The sequence below is a fragment of the Bactrocera oleae genome, chromosome 5 (assembly GCF_042242935.1).
Source record: "Bactrocera oleae isolate idBacOlea1 chromosome 5, idBacOlea1, whole genome shotgun sequence".
Taxonomy (NCBI): domain Eukaryota; kingdom Metazoa; phylum Arthropoda; class Insecta; order Diptera; family Tephritidae; genus Bactrocera; species Bactrocera oleae.
In genome coordinates, this window is record NC_091539.1 from 37434987 (window position 1) to 37462574 (window position 27588).

Below are 27588 nucleotides of genomic sequence, written 5' to 3' on the forward strand. Positions count from 1 at the left end.
CTCATTTCAACGTCCTTAAATTTAAAGACTAGTTGAAGGATTTTTGTAGTATTTCATGAGAGGCTATTATATATAGCAGAAATAATATGTATTTAGCCTTTACTTTTCTATTCAGAAAGTAAAATTCTACAAACCGGACTATAGGTTAGCCTCAAAGCACTTCTGAAATGCACTTTTCGGTATGGCCATTAACTCTTTCTTCGATTCTGACTTGATCTCATCAATTGTGGCAAAACGCTTTCCCTAATTGGTTTCTTCAGTTTGGGGAATTCGGTGATTGAGGTATATTACGATTTTGTTTTTTGCCAAAAAATGAAGTCCTGAGTGATACTAATGGGACACTGCTTTTGCTCAAAATTTAGCAATTGCGGAACAAACTTCGCAGCTACAATTTCATGCCCAAAGCAATCAAAAAAACTTAATGTCATGAGCCGATTGATATGCCCACATCCTCTGCAACTTCCGTAATAGCGATCCGATAATTTTCAAGAACTAGTTTTTTCAATGTTTAGATGTTTTCATTGCTTGTTGACGTGGTCGCACCTCCAGGATGCTCATCGTCATCAACATACCACCTATAAACACTTTTTTGAGACAAAGTGGTCTCATCGAATGTACACAGCCCGCGAAAAATTAAAATTCACCCCTGAAGACACCCCGTATGCTACTTTGAAAGCAATCATTTGGTCGTGAACTAAGAGAGGGTATGATAGATATACCCAAATGCCAGAAAAAGTCTCCGCACAAAACAAATGAGGACTTCTGCATGTCGCCATCTATCTTGTTTGGGCTATACCGCTCTTACACCACACAAGCTTTCGTTCTTTGATACCAAATATGCGGTATTTGCTTGCATCCGAGAGTAGGACTTTTTCTCAAAATTCTGGAGGCTTGTCTATATAATCATTTGCAAAATCAATACTTTTATTTTAGTTTACTTTTCATATTTATGATTTCTTGCTTGGTAAATGACAATTTTTTTTCAATACTTTTCGTACGGTATTCCTCTGAATATTCTCATCAAACGATTATTTGATACTTTTGTTTATTTAAGAAGGTGTTATCTTAGGATTTTCTTTTACTAACCTCAATATTTCCCGTTTATCATGCGCGGCCAACTTTTTAGTCAACCCGAAGTAGTTTTTCACGCCATGTGGTGCAGAAAAATAGGTTATTTCTATAATTTGGTTTTTTTATGTCTATTTATAACTTCGTGATAGAATGGTCTTCCGTCTTTCTTCTTGTTTTGCTTTAAGCATAGTAGACGTGAGATTGAATAGTTCAAGCATCTCTCTTATTTTATACCGCTATCTGTCAGTTTTCGTATTTAGTACTTTACTGGTATTGGTACTGTACTGCAATGTTCTCTATTAAACAAGTATAGTACTCGTGGAATAATACTAAAGTATTTGTTCATGTTATAATTAATGATCTAGACTATCTTCTATTTAGTGGGGACAACATGGTTCATATAACACTAAATGGCGCACTATTTTAAAATATTCTTGCAACTTAACCCGTTTTCGGGTTTTCTCTTCTGTTATTTTTTCTATCTGCTGCATCACATTTGCAACACTTCAGTTCTCATATAATGATTGCAATTATTGTTGCAGTTTTCTGTTGTTTTTATGCAATTGTAGCGATAAGTAATTCTTCTCGTTTTTCTGCCAACCAAACTCTTTTATTATTATCGTAACTGTTTTTTGTTGTCTTTCACCACCGACTTTATTGTTATTGCAGTCGTAATGGGGTTTTCACGTTTGCGGTCGCCATTCGTGTTCTTTGACGTGATCATTGTCGTCATTATTGCTGTAGTTGGTGGCTTTCTCGTAAATCCTTCGTTTATAGCGTGACCATTCACGCCAAGCTGAGCCAAACCAAGCAATGCCACGCCACGTCACGCCAATTTATTCGCACACAACTCTTCCTCCGCAAGGTCCAACACACAAAGTGTACCCAGTACCACACAAAGTATCCACCCACACATTCGCAGCTGTGCCCTCAACAATGCGCACACAATTATTTTCCAGTCTTTTCCGCCTGTCCAGTGGCGTTATTGTCTCAATGATAAATATGGTAATTAATTCTCGCAACGAATTGTTGAAATGCCGTAATGAAAATGAAAATGTTTTCACCGCTGCCGCGCCCTACTTTCGAAAAAATTAAACAGCAGCACGCTCCAAGTCTTTTTTTGTGGGAAATTTTTATTGCTTTTTGCACCGTTCAGCATTGCTTTCACGGCTTATCAGCGGGAGGCGGGGGAGGCTGGGGTTGCAGCAGCATAAAATTTTAAACAATAACATATCGCCCTCACATTTGCGCACACAAAGCAGGGGATAATATAACAAAAAGTTATATTATTTATTTAATGTCCGAAATAATGATTCACAGCTGTGCATTTGTACAATGTAGGCTTTCTCTGCTTTTTCTGCTTCTTCTGTTTTTTTTTTTGTTTTGTTTTTCGAATGCATATTTCTTGCACGCCGCTGTAATTATCACATTTTTCATGCGCGACCACTTAAGTGCCTTGGAACGAATGAATCCGTCGAGATAAATTGCACTGGGTTCATTATTAGTGTCTGTCTGTCTCTGTTGGATGTAACGCCATTACATATTATATATATATATTTGTTTATATAAGAAACTTCATATATCTGAGCATTATGTAAATCGTTTCGGTCTCCACTGTTCGCAAATAATTTGCATTTCTTTTCATTTGTCAGCAGCTCCTCACGTTTTTGCTCCGGCCTTAAGTGATCAGTGGTTAATGATGTTAATAAGCGCGATATTGAATTAAAAGGTATAATTGCACTGTTATATAAATTTTAACATTAATGTTGAAGGTTGCATTCAAAGTAGACAATTTGCAATAACATTTTTTTAGATATTCTTCAAAATGACATGACATTCTAGATTTCGAAAAATTGTGTAAAAGAGTTCAATACACTTTTAATATGTAGAGTTACATCGGCGCAATATTTCATTAATATATTTTTTAGCTGATGAGGTCCGGCGCTATGCTCTCATCGCGTCGATTGTAGATCTAAATAAACCGAATTATTCCTCAGATAAAATCTTCAATGCAAGTGATGGCAAAATGGCAAATTATACCCTCGAAAACTTTTCTGAAAGTGCCTAGCATTCACCACCAATACCAAATTTAATACTTCTCATCGCAGAGTAAAATACAAAATAAATAATTGAGGGATATTATGGCTTTGCACGTTCCAATATTTTTTGCTTTCGCATATCTCGTTTTTGAAAAGTGCTCTCAGAGAGCAAGAGCTAATACCAGAAAATAGCTTTAATAGAGACTTAGGTACTATTTTGGATAAAATTTAATTCTCATTTCTTATCAGTATAACACATAGCCGCGGTATCTCTCCGCTTCTAATCTCCGGTTCTAGGTCTTCTAAAAAGGGGACTGCCCCTACTATGCACCAAATGAAATTAAAAGAAAAGTAAGGAAGGGCTAAGTTCGGATGTAACCGAACATTTTATACTCTCGCAAAGTCAAATGGTATACTCGTTTGAGATTTCTTTGTGGATTGACTGATATTTTCGGTAGAAGGTTAACTATAGGCACTGGGGTCCACATATTTAGTACTTAGGGCTTGAACAGTTTTGGTTCGATTTAGACAATTTTTAGTCACAAGGTGGTGGTGGTGGTACTTTGCGTGAATAATACGCTTAAAGTAGTATTATTCACGCAAAATTTTACTCCGATATAATCATTGTTGCTTGATATGCATAGTGGAAAGTGAAAGAATCAGATGGAATTGAAAATGGTATTATATGGGAAATAGGCGTGGTTGTAATCAGATTTCGCCCATTTTCGCACTATAATATGAAAATAATTTTGTATACCAAATTTGGTTGAAATCGGTTAAGCAGATCCCAAGATATGGGTTTTCACCTAAAAGTGGGCGGTGCCACGCCCACTGTCTAATTTCGAAAGCGGTTCCTATTAAGTCATCTCATACCATCCCAGAGATACTATTTAATGTCTCTGGCGTGTTTAGTGCTTGATTTATCGCGCTTTTAGTAGTTTTTAACAGTACCGTTATATGGGGAGTGGGTGGAGTTGCCACCCGATTTCACCCATTTTCCAACTGTAGGTAGAGGTTCTAAAAACATTTGCTTCCAGTGAATTTTGTTATTATTGCATTAGCGGTTTAGGAGATATGCACATTAAACCTATTAGGGGCGGGACCACACCCACTTTAAAAAAAAAGATTTTAACTGCAGATGCCCCCCCTAATGTGATCCTGTATACCAAATAACAGTCTTGTATCTCGTTGTGGAGCTTAGTTATGGCAATTTATTTGTTTTTGGTTAATGGCGTTTTGTGGGCGTGGCGGTGGTCCGATCACGCCCATCTGCAATACCAACCGTCTCACGGTACCTAGAAATATGTCTACCAAGTTTCATAAAGATATCTCAATTTTTACTCAAGTTAGAGCTTGCACGGACGGACGGACAGACGGACGGACGGACAGACAGTCACCCGGATTTCAACTTGTCTCTTCATCCTGATCATTTATATATACATAACCCTATATCTAACTCGATTAGTTTTAGGTGATACAAACAACCGTTAGGTGAACAAAACTATTATACTCTGTAGAAACAGGTTGCGAGAGTATAAAAACAACTATGTCAGTGTAATACTTTTTTATATGCGTGGAATTAAATTTATTTTTATATCTTAAATCATGAAATATAAAAAAATATGAAAAAGTAGTTAATGATATATATGTACATATTTGACGAGCTGTCACCGTCGGCCGAACGCCTCATTTGTAGGCGCGTAGTATGTAAATTATGAATTATGCACAGCACGCGTCTGTATTTTATTTCACGACCAACAGCTGTTTACTACTTGTTAACCAAAATGAAACACTCAAGCTGGATTTATTGCTGAGTTATTATTATTTTAGAACCGCATTTCGCAAAGCCTACTTTAGCCTTTTTTGCAAATTTTTTATGGCCCATGAGCGGATGCTCTGCGTGCTGTTTCGGCCATTAGTATACGGCCGACAAATGTGAGAAACACGGAAAGTAATACCAACGATTCACAGAGTCGGTCGGCCGCGTGCTAACAAGCACAATCTAAGATTGTTAAAACGCTGGAAATAATTCTGCATAATTGTGTCCATTAAAATGGAGGGCATTTTCATTTTCATTTTCATTTCCATTTACTCTTTTGTATTCTACAAGTATGTAGGAGAGGGCGGAGGCAGAACTTTAATCTTTTGTGTGCTTGCCAATCAACAAGGCGATAACTTTTACGGCTGGCAATAAGAAAATTGGTAATTTGGGCGTTCGTATGCGCAGGTGCGAATGTGTGCGTGCGGTAGTACAAGCGTGTGTGCAATGTGAGAGTTAAGTGTGTGGAATAAAGAATTAAAGTAATACTTGGAAATAATAAAATGCTAAAATAATATATGTATGACTCAAGCAATAATAATTTACCGAAACTCAGATTAAATAATTTTCCATGTATGGACTGTTCAATACATGGAAAACTATTTAATTTCCGAATGATCGAAATTAATGTCATAATCCATGAAATTAATTGCGCTTTCTTTTAATCGATATTGCTTTTTACTGCCACAAAGTAAAATAACTTGATTTTCAGGAGCTTCTACTCGCGTTATGCCAACATACAGTTAGCCATGATTACAACATTCTTTTCGTCCATTCCTAGTGATTCGAACGTTTGGCCTTGGGACTTCTTAATTGTTAACTCCAAAGATGTTTTTACCGGAAATTGAATAAAGTTAAATGGAATTGGTTGATCAGTTGGGATCATCTGTATATGAGCTGATATTATTTATATTGAATTCCGCACACGACCGCATATTGGGAGCTAGCAGGCAGAGTGAGCCCCGTTGCACTTTATTTCATCACATTGACTCCCCTCTTGTGGTCCAAGGACGCCAACGTCGCATATTATGTTACAGCATACCGGAGCGGGACGCCGCTCACCATGCGAATTTTTTCTAATACTTACCATATCCGTAATATCTTTCGAATGGAATCTGCGAATCGAATAATTTAAAAAGTTATATAAAAGCATTCAATTAGTCTTGAATATAAAACATTATTTATTAATATGTGAGTACTCATACTTATTATATTAGCATTTTATTATTATACTCTCGCAACCTGTTGCTACAGAGTATAATAGTTTTGTTCACCTAACGGTTGTTTGTATCACCTAAAACTAATCGAGTTAGATATAGGGTTATATATATATAAATGATCAGGATGAAGAGACGAGTTGAAATCCGGGTGACTGTCTGTCCGTCCGTCCGTCTGTCCGTCCGTCCGTGCAAGCTCTAACTTGAGTAAAAATTGAGATATCTTTATGAAACTTGGTAGGCATGTTTCTTGGTACCGTGAGACGCTTGGTCTTGCAGATGGGCGTGATCGGACCACCGCCACGCCCACAAAACGCCATTAATCAACAAATAAATTGCCATAAGTAAGCTCCGCAATAAGATACAAGACTGTTATTTGGTACACAGGATCACATTAGGGAGGGGCAACTGCGGTTACATTTTTTTTTAAGTGGGCGTGGTTCCGCCTCTAATAAGTTTAATGTGCATATCTCCTAAACCGCTAATGCTATAACAACAAAATTCACTGGAAGCAAATGTTTTTAGCACTTCTATTGACGGTGTGAAAATAGTTGAAATCGGGTGGCAACTCCGCCCACTCCCCATATAACGGTACTGTTAAAAACTACTAAAAGCGCGATAAATCAAGCACTAAAGACGCCAGAGACATTAGATTCTATCTCTGGGATGGTATGAGATGACTTTATAGGAACCGCGTTCAAAATTAGACAGTAGGCGTGGCACAGCCCACTTTTAGGTGAAAACCTATATATTGAGATCTTCTCAACCGATTTTAACCAAATTCTGTGCATAACGTTCTTTTCATGTTTCTATGTCATAGTGCGAAAATGGGTGAAATCAGACTACAACCACGCTTACTTCCCATATAACACCTATTTAAATTCCATCTGATTCTTTCACTTTCCACTATGCAAATCAGGCAAGAATGACTGTATCGGGATAAAACTTTGCGTAAATAATGCGATTAAAGTATGCCACCTTGTGGCCAAAAATTGTCTAAATCAAACCAAAACTGTTTAAGCCCCTAAGTGCCTATAGTTGACCTTCTACCGAATATCAGTCAATCCACAAAGAAATCTCAAACGAGTATACTATTTGACTTTGCGAGAGTATAAATGTTCGGTTACATCCGAACTTAGCCCTTCCTTACTTGCTTAAAACATATTTTTAATTCTTTAAGAGTTTTTACAGGGGCGGTGTGTTTAATAAAATAAATTAAGGACGTTATGCCAATGATATCCAGGTACCATCGCTTCATTAATCTTAAATATACTTCCAACCATATTAAATCCTGAATGTCATGTGAACACAGACTTTTAAAATATTGTTAATAGAAATGCCTAAAACGTATTGACCTGTTCGTTAAAATAGCAGCACAGTAGGAATCGTCGGAGTCCCTATAATATATACGTGTATGGTATATAAATGATTTGCATGACGAGTTGATTCGATTTAGCCATTTCCATCTGTCTGTCCGTCTGTCTGTATATACGCGAACTAGTTCCTCAGTGTTTGAAATATTGTTCTGAAATTTTGCAAACTTAATTTTTTCCTTAAATTGCTCCTAACTTCATCGGATCACTAGTGCATATAGCTGCCACTACAAACTGAAAGTGCTTGTATGAAAAAGCCCTTTATTTGACGAAACATCTTCAAGAAACATTAGTCTTGAAGTGGCGCTATCTCTACTATTTTTGTTTGCTATGAAGAAAAATTGAAAAAAGGAATTTTAATAAAGCATTGTTTTCTGATGGGATGTTTTAATTGATGCAATGTTATATCTTGATAAATGTTACGCCAAATTTACTCCGGAAAATGAAATGATGTTTTGTAATGAACTTGACTGAGTTAGCTAACATTATTTGTATTTCAGAAAATGTTTGAGCGCTTTGTGTGAAATTTTAGAGCATCGATCAAAAAGAGAAATTTTTGAGTTTTTTCAAAGAGCAATATGGCACTGCGGTAATGCGGTGGATAAAATGTGGGTACTTTAGTGAAGACGCAAGCAAAGTTTTACCTAGTATTTTTGTAATTCAGGTGGAATTATGGTAAAACAGTCGATAAGCATATTTCGTAATAGTTATTGGATCGAATGGATGTCGAGATCAAAGTTAGGCCGATGTTTTTTTACATCCTCAAGTATTAGGCGAGGCCTTCTGCACGAAGTCTAAAGTTGTACATAGTACTTGAATTATTAAATAAATTTAAAACTTTTTTATATTATATTCCGAAGTATTTTTTGCAGTATTGTTATTTTTGTGAACAAAAAACCATATATAATATATATTAAAGTGAGATATATTTAATCGCCTCAAAAAATACATACATATACGTATATGTGAACTGCCCCTCACAATGCTGCCCTTGACACCCACATGTAAACATTTTTCCAGCCATAAACTTCTATGCACATATTTATGTATATATGTACACCCACATTGATACATTACTCTTAAAAATCTGTGAGGCACTGCCTTTTCGCCATTTCAGCACATTCCGCCTCATTATTCATCATGAATTCCATTTCGTTTATTTAATGCATTGAATACAAATTTTCCACTCGCGTTGCAATTTCCAAATCTAATTTTCCATAAGAAAGCTAAAAGAAATAATACTGGCATAGCATATAAAAGAGCTTATGTAATTTTGCTGACTTCTTTCAAATAATGTTTTTGCTTCCACTTTTACCATGTTTAGCGCACCTTTTTGTGCTCCTTTTATAGAATTTTTTTTACTCTTTTCTTTTTGTTCACAATGAAATTTATTTCCGCCCACAACAACAAGTAGAACGGCAAGCGATGTGGCAAGTGTTGCTTTGTTTTAGCGCAAACTGTTAGTGGTTGTTACTAAAGCCATTGCAAAAATCACAAGCAATTCGTGGAGTATGGCGCTGACTATGTGTGTGTGTGTGTAACTCTCTGCGGTCTTCAGTATCCGCATTCGCTGTGCAGAAACGAATCAACCAACGCCAGTGGCATTGTCTTATGCCGTGCTATGCTGCGGTTTCTGCTGCCTGTGTTGCCATATTTTTGCATAATTTACAACATGCACTCCCATACAGGCGGCTGTAATGAAAACATACAAAATGTATGCGAGCATGCTGGTGAATTCAGATTGCATCTGCTGCAAAAACATACTTCTTGGCTGTTCGTTCACAATAATTACAAATACATACATACTCGTATATATTTGAAATGCTACACAGCGCTTGACGTACAGTGTTACAAGCAATAGTTCAAAATTAAAATTTTATAAATATTTTTTGTCATTACTCACGCATCACTATAGATATTCGTGGCGTATCTGTCATCTTATTCCTCTGAATGCTTTTCTTTAGGTGCGTCTTTTTACAATGTCTGGTCACTTTGCAAGAACAGGATGAGATCAGTCCTTCTCCACTTTGTTTTTTATACAGAAGCAGGGTTTTATTTTTTCTCTCATTTTATTTAGCAATATTGTTGACAAGCTAGCTTTCATTGCTAAACTATGAATTTCCTTTCACGAAACATGTATATCGCTAGAATATCCTCAATTTAACTTTTAGTACTAAAAGTTCTATGCGAATACTATAAATTATCTAATTTGTGCAAGTACCGATGTTGTATTAAATCTACAATAGCCGGGCTCCATTAAATCCTCGAAATCTTTAAAAACTATCTCATAGCCGTGATTCCTAGATTTCTGAAATCACTACACATGGGTACGAGGTTTTTAATTGAACAGTACAACTTATGACATCGATATACATACTTGTATATAGCTTAGCCATGAGCTTATTTGTTTAATTATTGGAGATAGTAGCTTATTATCAATTTTAGCTCGACTCTAACTCACATTGTAGTTGCCTACAAGTAGAATATGATTGGCCGACTCCGTGGGCCGGACAACCGTCTGCGCATAGGTTTCTTTAAAATAACATAACAAAAATTGTTGAGAATTCTTAGTTCCAAAGGAGTTTCTTTAGGTATGACTTAATGGTTTAGCCTAGTGTGTGATAAACATATTTATACCCTAAACTGGGTGTATTAAATTTTCTACAAAATTTGTAATAAGCAGAAGGAAACGTCGGAGACCCTTGGAAGTATATATGGTTTATAACATATACAAGCTGTATTACCAAATGAAGCTCTTGCATGGAAACCTTATTTATTTGACCAGATATGCTTGTGAAATTTGGAATAGACTATTGTCAAAGACAAGACTACAATATCTGAACAAATGGTTCATATCGGAACACTATAGCATACAACTGTCATATGAACTGATCGAACAAACTCAAGATAAAGATCTTCATAATGATAATTTTTGGCTTATTAAGTAACCTCAATAGAAAACATTTCCGTTAGATATAAATCTTGGACATTTAACGTTTTCCGATTTAGTTGTACATATAGTTGCTATACAAAATGCACCTATGAAGGGTATTATAGCTATTGTGCAGCCGAAGCTAACGCTTTTTCTTGTTTACTAAATAACTAACCGAATAGTAATAATTGTGAGCCTGAATGCACCGAAGAAAATAACCGGTGTTTTGCCTAATCGTATCTGGCGCCGATTCGTTTTTCGATTTAGCAGTTTTTATTTTCATTAAATGTCAAACTTTCTCATGGAATCATTGCTTTCCTTTTCCCTCGATTATGGCAATTCGCTTGGAAGTAACAGAATCGATTTTATTCAAAGGCTATGAAGGTAGTTTGCTCTGTAACTGTTCCCTTCTCATCTCAGACCGAGGAAAGGGAGTTAAAGTGACTGCTAAACTAAACATTAGTTTAAAATAACTGTTTTGTGAAAGTTATTATTATAGATAGTACTTAATACCAAAAATATTTTCGACTTACTGTGAATCCTTGGTTTCAATCCTTAGCAAAATTCTTAGCAGATTCGTGTATAAAACTTTTTGCATATGTATATGAATAGTTTCAAAGATTGTATCTGGCTTACAGTTTACAGGAGATCGGTGTACTCGAAGAGTTGCGCCACGAATTCAGTCACCTTTCCCAACCTCACTTCCTTCAATACGATCGCTACTTCTAACAAATTCTATAGAAAAAGCTGAAATTCTGAAATTCTAAAGTGCGAGAATATGAGCTAAACTCATTGCAGAATAGTCTGGAAAATGGATCGGCTAGAACGAACTGCGTTCCGTATCCCGCGGCGCCGCAACATAAGAAGTATTTCTTTTTTTTGATTTTCAATAAACACTAGATGTTATTTCATTGCTTCAAATTTCATTACCTTAAATCATTTTCCAACCATAAAGTGCGCACCAGCGCTTTGCAATTCTAATTATCGCTATTATTTATGTCTGCCGCATTTGCGAAAAGGGCTCACTGTGTGTGCTGTTTTGCATATCCAACGACGGCTGCCGGTTGCCTTTGCCGCCCGTTCGAAGCTTTCGTTTTGCCATTATTATTGTTATTATTATTTTCTCATTTTGGCATTCTTCTGTAGAATAGAATTTAAGTAGCTAAGCCACACAAGCAGGCAAATCTCGACAATGCCAAAAAATTGCATACGCGTGCTCTGCGCCATTTTCTTTACGCCAAAATCCAGAAGATTTCTGCATGCATAGTTTATGCGCCAGGGAGTCAGACGAGCAGCACAGGGAGCGCTTAAACGATTTCATACAACAACACCGACAGCAGGCCACCAAAAGCCGCTCAGCAGGCATACACGAACGTGCCAGCACATACACATGCGAACACTCCTTGCAGAGCACCTAGACGATTTACTCATATCCTGTCGGCTTTTTGGTTTGCCGCCTCAGCAAATGCTGGTTGCCGGTGACTTTATTCACATCACAAAATTTCTATTTTATTCTCGCCTTAAAATTGCTATTTTTATAGCTCATTAAATTTTTGATTTATTTCCGATGTGGTTATACGCGCCATTTTTTCGAACTCCGCCTAAATCCTTAGCTCATTGCATTGTTCTTTTTGCGCCGAATCCAAAGCGCTGCTAGTCAATATTACCAGTCATGTGTGTGTGTTAAGGATAGCCCTTCAACCAAATCTAGTCATTTATTGAAATCTCCACATCCATATAGACAGCGTAATAAATAATTTTCGAGACGAAGGAATATTCGCGCCCAAACTCATCCTTCAATTCAGTGCACGTTAAATAACGCGCTCTTGGTTCGTAGATACTATGGTATATTGCTCTGAATGCCACGCTGTGTGTGCGCCGAACGCGTGCAATCGTTCGCAGATTTATGTGGATTTCATCAGCTGATAACACATTTGCAAATTATTTCGCGTAAAACACTTTGCGCCGAAATCAAAATTACTTGCCGTGCCAGTCCGTAGTTCTTGCCGCAGCCAACAAGTCACATTTGCCCCACCAGCTAGCACTAGCAGCTAGATGGGCTATCAATTTAACGAAGCAAGTCTGCCTTAATAGCTCAGCAATTCGACCTTCGGCAATGTTTTAGCCACAGACTGCTGGTGAGTTCGCGGCGTCAGGCCTGGTTGGTGCTGACTCGGCAATCAGTGGCACACCGCGCCACTCTCTTTTCGCTCACACCGTTTTACGATGCTTGTGTGGAGGCAAATTTAAGCAAAAAAATCTCGATTTGTCTGTCGTTTTTGCTTGCTTCGCTCTCTCTCCTTATTTCTACCACAACTTCGATCCACAAGTGACTTATTAATCTTGATTTCTGCAATTTGCAATTTTTATGCCTCTGCGCATTCGAATTAATTCAGTCGATTTCACATTAGCATAATGATTATTAATTTTGATTTTTTTCTTTTACTCATTGTAGTTATATTTTGATTTATGTTGTGTTTAATATGAGCCATTTATTATGAAAGGCTCGATTAAATCAATATTTTCATGCAAAGATTTTTTTACAAATTAAACCTGTGTTGCATGTTAATGAGAAAAAAGCTAAACTTTAAAATTGGAATGAGGAATAAGATTACACATTATGTTAGTAAAAATCACTTCAATTCTGCAGCTGACAAAGCTGATGACCCGAGATACAGAAATTTTATAAATTAGTTAGAAGTTTAATGTTGCCAAATTTAGATATTCATATTTCCATTATGTGTGTTTACATATTATTGACGAACAGAAAAGTACAATAAATTTCCTTATAACGAGATGAGTTTTCCGAATTGTTTATAAAATACCTATATGAAGCGCAAGTATTAATACTGATTTATTTTAATGAAAATCTGTTACAATAGACCTATACGACTATTTTTAGGATATTATATCAAGCCATTTTTTCGAGAGATTGAATTATAAATACAAATTATAATTTCTGCGTTTTTCGTTGTTAATCTTCGAAAATATTTGCTTTCAAGTATCGAAATTGAGCTAACTGAAAATTATTATTAATTACAGTACGTAAGTTTCTAAAAAAAGTAAAAATAGGAGCATCACGTTTTTCGCTTGTTTTCAATGGTGTATAACATTTTTCGAAATGGATTTTTGGAAACAATAAAAATTTTATATTTTAAAAGTACTGGCCTGACTTTAAATCTTTATAGCATCTGGTAATAAGCAATCCAATACAGCTCCAACCAATATTTCCTTGAAATATTGTATTATCTACGATATGATTATGGAGATATATAAATTAAATCTTACACAATTGTTTTTGAAATGACGGTTTATAAATGAAATAACTTTCTGATACATAAGACCACATCATTACTTTCTTCTCTGTTTGCATATATATACTTGTAACACCAGCATTGAGATAGCTTTGGGGATATAACACTTGTAAATTTCAAAGAACAACTAATTAATTTGTTTATGAAAATTTAAACAGGATCCGGAAAAATATTTATTAACTTAAGTCTATGACTATGACAGACTAATAGAAATTTACGGCATAATAAAATTAAAATTAAACAAATAAATAACTTAGCTAAAAAACAGAATTAAGGGTGTTAATGAAGGAAGCCTTAGAGTGAGAAAAATCAGTTAGAACTTTCTCAGAAATCGAGTGAAACTCGCACACAGCACGCTTGAGGGGAATTAACTTGAAAATTTGGTTTTCTCGTTTTTACCGTAAAATAGAGAAATAGATCTAAGGCAATGCTGAGGAATATTGAGATTAATTTTTCCTAAGAAATATGGACAGTCAATAACTCCATTAATAATAACATTGAAAACAAATGATTGAAACAATTTCGGAGATATAAGTGTATTTGCAAGCATTTTTTAATTTACCCAGAGGTTACACGATCAAGAAATTGCTTTACAGTTGCAATACACTCACACTATTTCAGTACCACACTCTCATTTTTCGAACTTGAACAGTGTCTTGATAACAAATTTTCGAATCAAGTCGAGAAACAACTTGATAATCAAGTTAAAACAGCAAACAAATGCAATGCGGTTGTCGGAAATAGGAATATTTCGTCATATCGATGAACTGATATCAAAATAAACTTATTTTGCAGAAAAAATAAATTTGAAAGAAAACTAATATACTCTGTAGCAACATGTTGCAAGAGTATAAACAGCAGAAAATCAGTATTTTGAATATACTTTAAAGTTGATTTCGTACAACGAGATAGTCTTTCTCAACTCTCTTTTATTCCATTCCACTTTTCCATTAAATTCTTTTTTCGGGCAAAACTTTCACATATAAAGTTGTTTCCTTGACGACGGCATCTTGAAATTATTATTGATTACACTGGTTTACAGTGGTTTTGTTACCCTAGATATACAATAATATCGATTTTGGATATATTTGTGAATACATTTTAGAAACTATCAAGGGTTTTGTAAGATTTGCTTTCGTTTATTTTTAAATCTATAATTTCATTTTACTTTACAAAAATCAGAAAACATAAAACACAATTAAAGATATAAATATAATTTCAGTTTTGTTTTGAAAAAATAAGGATACATCGAAGTAAACAGAGATAAGTGTCGAAAATGTATGTTATATCTCAATTAAACGCCTTTTATGAGTTTTATCCAGACGATTGCGGATATAGTTTAACTTGTTATTAAATTTGCTCCTAGAGTCTGTATCGTCAGCATATTTTGCACAGTTTCTTCATTATATTGCTACTTAATGGTAACCTGGAAAATCTTCAAATACCATCTCAAATCTTTAACACGATTTACTTTTTAGAACAGTCATAACTTTAATAAAATCTGTATCTTTCAGTGATTGCTACATAAAATATTCTACCTTTCAGCTTTTCCATACTAATACTGGAAATTTTCTACAAATAACATTAAAACTATATCTTTCCACGTACAGCGCTTTGACAAATTGTTTTATCATTCCTTAACATAGTTGATCACGTATTAAATCGATGAGTTCATTTTTAGAAAGTAACTTTGGCGTAAATGTTTTACCTTTCCTTTCACTTGCACTGGCAGACTGTAACGATTTCTGTGAACTGGGCGAAGCATGCGAATTGCTTTTGCAACAAAAGGGATGTTTTCTATAAGTAAAACAGGACTTAGACTATAAGTCTAGATATCTCCACGTATGATTTTATTAAACCTAAAAGCTTTTCGTATAATTTTTCGCTTATTTTTGATAAGGAGACCGAGAGTGGAGATCACGTGAAATTTGTAAGCGCGAAAATGGGGCACAGAACAGAAGAATCATGGCTGGAAAACTAAATGTTTATTAATAACGAGCCAATAATTATCAAAATATTATTCTCAAAATAAGAGCACATTCAATATTTTCATAAATAAGGTCGTGGTCTAGACATCCGAAAGCATCAAAATTTGCTAAGATATTCAAACACAAAAAAGTTTTGACTAGTCTTTCAATCATGACCCGGTTTATCTATTGTAATAACAATTTTTTTTAAATGTGGAATTGAGATAATTTTAAGCAGAAAAATTTTCTTAATACTAAATACATGCCTTTGAGGAAGGCCACTTTTAATTTACCGTTATTTAGAAGGGTTCGTGATTGGTAATTTTAACTTTTCCTTTATGGATTCATATTTTCTTCGTAATATGCCATACATTTAACATAATAATGTTGAATAATCCTGCTTTCTATCATAAGCTCATAATTAGTATTATACATAATTCAACGTGAAATGACAAACGTTCGATTTCATTTCGTTGTGTTTTGGTAAATAATTATATAATAGTATTTTGATTTGTTGCCGTAATCGTTTGCTACAATGGTTTTAGACTAGCTGTCCTGTAATTTATTGATAGTTACATACACTTTACTAAAGAATATTAATTTTACAGGCTTTTACCATATGTGTAATGGTAATATTGTTATTCAAGTAAGAGGCCATTCATATTTTATGGTGCCTGTGTGATTAGGTTTTGATAAATTCATTTGGAAACTTTGGGAATTTCCAGGTGCCTCAAATAAGTTAATTCATTTGATTATTTTAAGTAGTCGAAAGGAGGGAGGACGTGGGAGAGAAAGAGAGAGAGAGATAAAGAGGAAAATAGAGAGAAATATATTTAAATAGTGAGAATGAGAAATATATTAGGAAATAGTGAGTGATGATATGTTATGAAAGGTTTTGAAGTCTCTGTACACTTTGACTCTCTAGAATAGTTGTAATGAATTCATTATTTATTGACGAGTGAATTAAATATTCACCTTGATTACTTCAACTTTTTTAGGTGATTTCCCTAGCAGAATAATCAAATTGATATATTGAATCGAACTTTATCGAATTATGTATTATTACAATTTTGTGTATTTATGTATTATTACCTACGGTACCTTCCATACCTTGGCTTCCAACCAGGCATCAATTGACATTTTTTGTGTGGTAACATAAAAGTAATATCTAATAAAAAAAAAATTGAATTAAATTAGTTTGCTTTATTTGTCAGTATAGTCCCTACAACGTTAGGAGTGAAGTCTACTATTTAAAAGCAAATACTCTACTCATTCGATTCCCTAATGTCATTAATAGCTTATCTTCAGCCATATTTTTAATATGATCTCATTAATTTGCTTCTGGATATATAATATATATTCATATATAAATACTTATATATACCTATATACTATTCCTATATATTCACATATTTATATAGTATATGAATTTACAAAATACAAGTATGTACGTTGTAATCAAAACAATTATTTGTTGGATGACATGTCGAGAGAGATGAGTAAGGTGTTGACAATTGGAATTAGAGCTTTGTGAGCATTCGTGCATTTATTTACTTTTTAGGGTGGTTCTAGAAAGTAAAAAAGGGTTTCGTTCAGTTCTACCTCTCAATCGGTATGACATGCTAGGCTATCAGATTCGTTTAACTTTTCAAAAGGGGAATGTACTCGTATAATATTTATTTCTATACGATTAGAACGGTTGTTTGTATCCCCTTAAACTAATTGAGATATACCAGTATATATAAAGGATTATATACCCGTATACATAATGGATCATGAGGTGGTACAACTTGGTACACGTATTCCCTGGCAAAAAAGCGAGGACGAATTCGTAGACGCGCGTAATCGGACCTTTGTCACGCTTATGAGACGTCATTAATCGTAAACCCATAAACTTCCATTACTAAGACGCAAATTAAGATACAAAACTATAATAACAATAACTATTCAAGTCCTCAGATACCGAAAATGTGGACTTTGTGCCGTAAATATCGGTCAATGTGTGAGATATCACATTGAAAATCGGGGAAAATGCATTTTTTATATTAATACCCTTTGTCAAAAATGGGTTGTATCAGATAAATATTTCCCTTAGCGTCCATATACCTAATATAACGGTTTTCGAACTTTCAGTTCACTTTATACCACATATATCAGCCAATGTTTTAGTTACTAAAATGAAATTAAGAAAGCGTGTTTTTCGAATGATAGTGTCTCTTTGTGCCTAAAATAGATAAAATCGGGCTAGAACTTGCTTTAGCCCCCATATAACCGATATTCACGATTTTGAAACATCCGACTAACTTTACTCCATATATATGTTTATATTATATTTATATATTTATAAAATTGCTTGAAAAAAAGTTCTCAAGTATACCTGAGCAATTTTAAAACTTATTGCAAACAGCCCTTCGCGTTCTCTGCCTCCAATGATTTTAGTATAGGTTTCACTGACGAGAAGTAAAATATAGTATTACAACTTAAGGATACCTGAAGGTATTCTCAGGCTTTGGTCCTTGCAAGTTAAAAGAATATGAAATGTTCTCGAATTCCTTATTGTTTACTTTAGTATTATTCTATAAAATGATATGGTTTAAAAAGTAATAAATTTAAATTTTATTTTAGCCTTTTTACCACCAAAAAGCGATTTTGCGAAACTGCTGTTTTCTAGTATAGAAATTGCATAATCAAAGAGTTTTCCAGATTTCAACTAGCCACTTTTTTCAGGTTTGTTTATTTATATGCCAGTGACATTTGTAATAATCACAAGGGTTGAAATCGTGAAGACGAGGACTCTCTACTTCAAGAACGCGTAACATTTATTTATTTTTTTCATTGAATTCATTTTAACTATTCTAGAAATATGATTAAAAAATGGCAAAAGAGACGTTGGAATTAGAACCTCTTTACTAGAATACCTCCTTAGGGATATCAATTCCAATGCCGACAAATGTACTCTGTTAAAAATTTAGCAAAACCCTGTGATTGTGATCTTCAATTAGGTGTTATCAATTTAGGTATTATTTGAAAATGTTTGGGGTTTCCTAAGTCAAGCAGAAGTTTGCTTTCTAAGCGTTGCTCTTGAACTACCTTTTTCGATTTTTGTATTGTCTATTAAAGGCTTATGGTTTCGAAAAATTATACAACTTTAAGAACTTCCCTAATGTACTTAGATGATATATATTGATTATGCATGTATGTGCTAATGTGATGCCGTTAACAATTCAAAAGCTGATTAAAATGTCGACGCTATACTTTGTTATGCGATTATGGCTGATTGCGCAACCATTTGCATGCTGGGGTGTGTGTGTTCGTGTGCGTATATATGAGGGATTTAATATGGTGTAGTAAATATTTACGAAACTGTTTCAATACTAACGAGATGATATTTAACAAGATGCCACAATAAATTTACGCCTGACATGCAAATGCAAGCAAATAAAATAATGTGAAAAGGACGAAGGATAACGAAAATATATGTTGACAGTAGGGTCGGGACTCAGTGGTATATATTTAGATGTGTGTTTGCAAGAGTACTGTGGTGATCAAGTAGTAAAAAGAGTGTAGAATATATATTTGCAAAAGATTTATAAGTCACACAGCCAAAGATAAATGCTGTATGTAGTATACAATTCTTGTGGCAGTCTTTATTTATGTGCTTTGTTTGTTTGCCTTTATACGGCCATTCATGCCACATAATTTAATTCGTGTAGCCCACGCAGCTCAGCTCACTGTCATTGTTTCTTTCTTTGCCGCAGATACGCTCCACATCAAGTACCCGCATGGACCGTCCGCAGCGGATATAAATCGTCTTCTCAATGCGACATCAACAACAACACTGGACATGACGGTTGGCAGCAAAGGTGCGCTCGCCGGTGTCGGTGGTGGCAAGTGGCGCACCGAAGTACAGATCACTGAAGGTCAGCTGGGCGGTGGTGGCGTCGGTGGACGCTCCGGTGAATACCAACCTGACCTGCTGCCTGCATACAGCACCCACAAAGCCGTCAACAATAGTTGTAGTAACAGTAACATTAACGGTCATGCCAACAGTGCGGTCAGCAATCAGCAGCAAGGACAGCTTTATAGTCCGATAAAAGCAACGAGGACAATAAATATGCACGATGACCAGCAAATTGCACAGCAGCAACACCAACAACAGCAGCAGCATGCAATGCAACAACAACCCATTGTGGCCAAGAGTAAATATAATATCAATGCGCAAGAGTATTTGCAGTCCAGGTATGGTGCCGCCAGCAAGAATCACGAGAAGACATTGCGCCGCGGTGACGTGATTGCGGTAGCTACGACCAGCATCGCCCTTACCACGACCGGTTCAATGCCAACGACGACGGTTAGTGCGTCCAGTGGTATGGCGCCGCAAACGGAAAGTGGCTTCTCGACGCTTCAACGACACAGTAAATCAGTTGCGCTGCCGCCGCGCACACCCACCGATACACATGCTGTGACAGCGGCAGCGTCGAGCAGCAGTAACAGTTATGGCTACGAGTATCGTCAACCACCGCCGCCACCCTATAATTCTGCGCATCGCACTGCGAGCGGCTTACAACTATTACAACGCCGCACCAGCATCAACAGCGAGCAGAATAACGAACAAACAAGCGCCATGAAGGACCTTGGCTATCGGGAGACAATAAGCGGCAGTAATTATGGTGTTGGTATGGGGGATGGCGCACGTCAGACGATTGTGACAGCATCCTCATCGCTGCAATTTCTCACAACCACTGGCTACGGAGGTAATGCGGCGCCCCAACGCCAACTGCTTTGATTGTCGACGCAGGCTGGTATGCTGAGGTAGAATATCGGGCGGTTGCTTTAAGCGACCCGCACAGTTTTGGTGATTTTTGTATAGGCGGTTGCGGACTGGAGTACGGCATGGTAAGTGAAACTTTATAATTAATCTATAGAGAAGGGGTTAGTATGTAAGTCTAAAAAACAATTGTTTTTGACCTTGCAAAGAGATACTGGAAAACTTGTATTAATAATATTAGCGTATAGAATAATTTGCGATCAGCAATACCACATCGATAAACTAGGAGATCGAATACTTGGAATTTTTTCGAGTAGCTCGCAGATAGTTCTACAATAATTGGTAGATATCAATTAATCACTATATATCTACTCTAACCTCGCTAAGAAAGAAAGTTTTATACTAATTTAGCTGATCTTAAAATTTAGTTAAATTTTTTTAATTTTAATTTTCATTTTTTAAATTTTACTAAAGGAAATACAATTATAAATAATTATATTACCTATAAAATATAACAGCACTAGCGACAAGGTCTTCATTTGTGGGCTTAATTTTACTTGTACTTTTTTGTATGAGATTTTACTTATGAATATGTATGTACAAGTATATACTAATACTTATGGTTATACTTAAATACTAATGTCTATTCTTATGCTTAGAATTAAGGGGTAGCAATATTTGTTAGTATAGGAAAATTTTGGAAAATTTTATTATGGTGGTTTTAGATGAGATGTTTTAGTTGGGCTCTGGAGATGAAGTTAAAAATTTCTTTTATGTTGGCAGTTGACGGAGTTTCGAAGGAGAGGACTCGACATAGTCTCGTCTTATATGACGAAAGGTAGGACATATGTTCAGTATGTGTTCTACAGAATTTGTTGGACTGTTGCATAGCCGGCAGCCAGGCATTATGTTGCGGTCCAGAATATGTTAGTGCGTTAAAATGGTGTGTCCTAAACGGAGTCGTGTAAAAATTTTGATCTCCGAGATGCTGCATGTAGAGGGGTATATTGCTTTTCTTTGTTCGGGATTAACGAGCCGGTAACGGTTGTCGTAAGTATACCAGTCCGCTTTAGCTTTAAGCTTTGAAAAAATTTCCAAAAAATCGCACAATGTCTTTGCTTTCATTAGTTCTCACGTAAATACATGGACTAAGAGTGGCGTTTTTTACTTCTTTATCAGCGAGTTCGTTGCCTGGAATGCCACAGTGTCCTGGAATCCACATTACTTTAATTTTATTTCGGCTATCAATCAATTTGTCCCGAATTTCACTGATTAGAGGGCTGCTGTTGGATGTATTTCGAATAGCTGTGACTGTTGCAAGGCTGTCGGTACAGATAACATATTTACCTTTGGAAGACGTGATCCATTGGATAGCTTCTTTTATTGCGTATGCTTCTGCGCCAAAAACAGAAGATGGTGATAAAAGTAATCCATTTTTAATGATTTTCGAGTTCTCGGAAACCACTACATATGCGGTGTTGTGGGGATTCTGAATAGAGATCTGTCTTGCGCTGCATAAACTCTTGTTTATACACCTCGTAGTTAGTGGAGGCTTTGTTCCAGGTCATCAGTTTGTCTTCTATAACAGAAGAGTCTAGAGCCCATGGAGGATGTTTGCTAATCTTCGAACGTTTGGGTGAAAGGTGAATATCAAGTTCATCAACGTACTTTAGAATTAGGTGTATTGTTGATGGGAACTTGGATGTTCGTTTTTCACTGGTGGCCGAACGTATGTCGTTGAGCAAATTCGGGTTAGAGCCTAGATATACCTTTGGTATCAGTCGTAATGTGTTAATATCAAATCTTTCGTTAATGTGTGGCATTCCGGATTCAGCGAGAATGCTTTATAGTGATATCCGTATATTGGTAGTCCATAATCGATAATTGAGAGTACTAAAAATCTTGGGTTGTTTTGAAAATGTCAGAATGTCGTCTGCATACAAACAGTAGTAGACTGGGAAATTGGATAGTATCTCGCTGATCTCATTAAATACAATTATAAATATGACCACAGACAAAGGGAAACCTTGAGGAATTCCATTTTCTAAAGGCAAACAGTGAGAAAAATGATTGTGAACTTTAACCCGAAATCTTCGATTTGTTAAAAAATATTTGTAGGTTGCAACATTTAGATCCCAATTTCCATTTTGCTAATTGTTGTAGAACTTTATGAAGTCCGATACGATTATACGCTTTTTCAAAGTCTACGCTAAGGCAGGTAACGTGCCCCTTGTTCGAGATAATTTTGGAAGAATGGTGCTCGAAGTGTAAAAGGGCATCCATTGTACCTTGATTCTTTCTGAATGCGACTTGGTTGTGACTGATTAGTCTACTCTTCTCTGCGCACCACATTAAACGTTTAGAGATTATTTTTTCCAAAACGTTTCCTAAACAAGAAAGCAGCGAAATTGGCCTATAGCTTGTAAGTTCTGATGAAGATTTTCCAGGTTTCGGTATTGGGACGATTTCAGCGATTTTCCAACTTTGAGGGTATATACCGTTTGAAAGTATTTTATTGTAAAGATTAACTATCTTTTTTCTCAACGTCATGTGGGATGTATCTTAACATGTCATAGGTAATCCTGTCGACACCAGGTGTTTTACCTCTGGAGTTTGATAGTGCGACGTCAAACTCATCAGTGGAAATATTAGATTCTAAACTTAGCGCTGGATTGCTAAGATTTCCGCTAGGTAAAAGTTTATGGCCTAAATATTTTTGTTTTTCAGCTGCAAACTGTTTTGTGAAAGTAGAGTCACTCTAGGAGTCACTAGGAGCTAGGAACGTAGCGATTCGCTATAATATTTGAATCATTAGTTAATCCAGATTGGGTGTTTAAGTAAGTGATTGTAATAGGTTTTTTCACGCCAGACAAGCGTCTTATGTCACGCCAAATAAATTGAGGAGAGGTTTTGGAGTTAATATTTTCAGTAAATTCTTCCAGACATATTTTCTTAGCCTTTTTGGTTTGTCGTTTAAAGATAGCATTATCACGTTTATATGTTAAGAGATAAAGAAGGTTGCGTGTATTTTTATATTTATACCATCTTTTGCGTTTTTGCGTTCGAAGGATTTCTAGTTCACTATTCCACCATGGTTTATATCGGTGTTAATATGTATTCTTGGTTTGAGGGATGGTGTGGTGCGCTGACGAACATATTATTTTTCTTACACATGCCGCCTCTTGATTAATATTTTTCAAAACAATGAATTTATAGATATTGATGAGCAGAGATCTTTGTATTTCTCCCAATTGGCTTTATGTGTAAGAAAAATTGGTTTAAACTTTTTTGTGGACGTGTCTGGGTGAAATTCGATTTCTATCATCAATGGGAAATGATCACTACCATGGAGGTCCCTAAGGACCTTCCAAGAACACAAAGGAAAGATTTTGGAGGAACATGTCGTGACATCTACATGAGTGAACGATTGATGGGTGGAGAAGTGTGTAGGACTACCATCGTTTAAAACTATGCGGTTGCTGCTTAGTTAAATTTATTTTTCTCGAGACAAGTATTCAAAATATAGAAAAGAAAATGATTTTTAGATCTTTAGAAAATCTAAAGCTAGTTTTGGCAGTGATTTATATAGATAGTTAAATTCTACAATAATTATATTTGGTAAATTAAAATCCAAAAATCGCAGGAGCTCCTTAAATAGCCTGATAAACATTCATTGCAATATTATAAGTTTTCAGATCCTTAGAAATATTAACGGTCACATATGATACCGCTCAACTGAATAAGTCCTTGCTGATTAAGGGAGGAAAGGGAAGTTTTTCAGGGGCACAACCTTAAAAAAAAGCGATTTTTAGGAATTAAAAAAAAGTATTACTATACCTATTCTTCTAAAATTTTATTTTTATAGGCTATTTCATAATGGGCCTCAAAAAGAGCTAGGTGCGACGTCAGACATCCACCCACCTATCTACAACAAAAAAATTAAATTTTTTTCGAATTACACGCGAACTCCGAAGGCGCTAACAAATAAAGGTCCTCCACTGCTGCATTTATTCGGAAATTCGCCTAAAAAGGTTTCACTACTTTAGAACGCCCTTTATTTTTATTATTTGAGGCCATTGGCACACAGAAGTTTTCAAGTCGGCGGTAAAATTTAAGGTTAAAAGAACCCATTTCTTCAGTGGAAAGTAATCCAAGTTAAATCAATTATGTTTTGCTTGGTACACTGAAAAATTGTTTGATAAACACTTCTAAGGAAGTCTCTTCAAGTAGGAGCACTTAATTGTAACGGAAAGGCCCTCCGCCTTACAGTTGTCAATTTTTTTTTTTATTATCAGATAGAAAAATTACTCGTAAAAAATCTCGTTTCCAACTATTTGGAAATATATTTCGATGCATAGATTTGTAGCAAACTGAATGTTCAAAAAAAGGTCTTTTACGATTTTTCGAAAGATAAAAGATAAAGGTATTAACGGTTTAAGGCAAATTTGATTTTTTCTTTTGAATTTTCAAACTCAATGAAAAAAAACCTTTATAAATCGGAAAACTCATATAGTCTTATAAGAAATTTACTGCTCTTTACTGCACTTAAATTAAAAGCATCCTTTTGATATATAATTTAATGAAATACGAATTACGGTTAGTTATTATTTCTCCATAATTTTTACTTTTGACAAATAACTATTTGACTTGGCTTAGTTGTTCTCATCTGACAGAAATTATAAGACTCATGGTTGCCCTCGAATAAGGGCGTGAAGTCTTTCCAATTATATATGTTCATTTCATATTCATAATCTTCTTCGTGTGAAAAAAGCAATTAGACTTTGTATTTGTTTTTGAAGAATTTAATATAAAAGAAAAAATTTAATATAAAAGAAAACTACTTCAATACACTATCTATGTAAAAACTGTATAAATTATTGTACATAAAAATTCTGTAGTTTTGATGAAAGGGTATAAGATGTATGATATTAACAGAACGAAAATGAGATACTTTGCCGTACTTTATCAACTCTCTCACCTCTCATAGCTGGAAAACAATTGTATCTGTTTATTTTAGAAAATGGCCACATCATAACTTCATAACACGTTCACTTTAAAAATAATCATACGTACAGTAGTATTTGCTGAAGAATGCCATAATTATATACCACTATACGACTCAAAGTGTTATTGATAACTTTTTACTGTAAGTATAATCAGAACATCTACTGAGCAGTACCTGATTACTCTGCTCAAACAGTGAAGTCAGATTGGACAGCGGTATTGGATTTTGGTTTTTATGAGCTCTTTGTTTTCTTATTTGGATATCAATCACACAAATTTTGGAGAAAATTGCATTTGTTTAAGATAGTTTGTTGATAAACAAATTTGGCTCATGATTTGTAAAAATACGATCCCATGCACCAATCGCAATAATATTAAATATATTATCCGAAATAGTATCCGACTACTTTTTTTTTATTATTTTACTGAAACAGTGATCAGTTAACAAATCAAACAGCTAATTTCTCCTCATTACATACTAATGTTACTAATAGTAAAAAGAAACCCATTATTTTTGGTTGAAGGTTTTATATAGTATAGTTCTAATGATCTAATTATCAAATATGCACCCTTCGATAACTTGTTGCCATTTTGAAGGCAAAAACTGTGACAGTCGATTATTACAAATTTATCTTGAGGCTAACTTTTCAACACCAAAATCATTCGCTATATGGTAGAACAGTCCGTGACAATCTTTAACAACAATTTTACCGGAACGGAGTCGACGAAACCAAAATTATATAAACATTGTTCAGTTTTCAGCCGCCTGGCTTGCATTTTCGCCATTAGCCGAGAAAAATGTAAAATATGACGTATTCTATCTTTCCTGGTGTCCATATTCGACACGTGTCCAAACATTGAGTCAAAATGCTCTGAGATTGTTTTCTATACGAAATCTCATCTCTTTCTCTTATACAACGCGATACAGATTACTTAAGCTATTATTGGAACTTTTCCATAGAATGGAATGGTTGTTTTTAAATAAACTTCATATGATTTTTTTTTTTTGAGATTAATGGGTCATAAAGTTATAATACTTTATATAATTTGATTATATTGAAGCCATAAATTGTGTTTCAAAATATCCAGATACCAATTTGCTTGATATGATATTTGATATTTTTGAAACTTACCATATAATATAACACTATTTGTATTTCATTTTGGGGGAATTACAAACCACTTTCAGCAGAACAAAAATCTTAGCAACATGTTGCATGATTATATAAAACCGGAAATTATTGCAGATGAGGTAAAAATTACATATAATTTGAGGTCATCGGTTATCTAAAATAGTATACATATTTCTAAGTGTCTTGCACATAGATTTGTATATGCATAATAATGTATGTATGTTATCTATATCGGTCCATCAAAGCAGATCAAAATTAAAAAAAACTAAATGTATTCACATCCTTGCCACACTTGTGTGTATTTAGTATATATTTGCATCATACTTGCAGCAGATCACAAACGACATATCGTGTAAATATCTATAGCTAAGATTATACATTTACACATGGACGCTCACACACGTGCATGATGTCTTGTTGAGAAAAATACTCTCATCTAAATGTTGTTCGCTCATATTTAGGACAGTTCAGCTGAGCCGGGTGCAGTTATTGGCACGTAAGTATGTGCTTCTGTATAAGTGGAAGTGCTCGAATGAGTGAAAGTGCTCAAGTATGTGTGTGTGTGCTGTGGATGATGATGATGACGACTGCACATTTCGTTTGCAACATGGCACAACAGCAAACCGCGGCAACTTGCATTGCTGATTTGTCATTGAACCATTCGAGCGCAACGCCATTTTCGCATTTCATTTTGCACTCCGGCGATATTTCACTTTTGCATTTGCACTCTCTGCTCAACAACAGGCATTGATTATTATTGTTGGAGGATTTGTTGTGTGTGTTTCCATTGTGTGGCGGTTACCAGCGTTATTTGAAAGCCACACAGTCGTTGCAAGCAACAATGCAAACGCTTTTCGCAAAGGTATGCAAAATGGCCGAAATGCGTGTGATGAGAGTGCGATGGAGAGCTGCAGAGTTGGAGATAGGGTGTTAGCCAAAGAGCTACAGGAA

General features: G+C 35.3%; 1 protein-coding gene and 1 pseudogene across 5 annotated transcripts in view; one reads left to right on the top strand and one right to left on the bottom strand.

Moving 5' to 3' along the window:
• kek4 (kekkon 4) overlaps nucleotides 1-27588 on the top strand; it is a 104857-nt gene that overhangs the window by 63802 nt on the left and 13467 nt on the right. For all 5 annotated transcript variants that reach the window (XM_070109532.1, XM_070109534.1, XM_070109536.1 and 2 more), the window contains one exon: nucleotides 19491-20628. In XM_070109532.1, the coding sequence (XP_069965633.1) occupies nucleotides 19491-20518 (1028 nt within the window). In that variant the 3' untranslated portion in view covers nucleotides 20519-20628. The remainder of the gene's footprint in view (nucleotides 1-19490; nucleotides 20629-27588) is intronic.
• Nucleotides 21222-22323, bottom strand: LOC138857516 (uncharacterized; annotated as a pseudogene).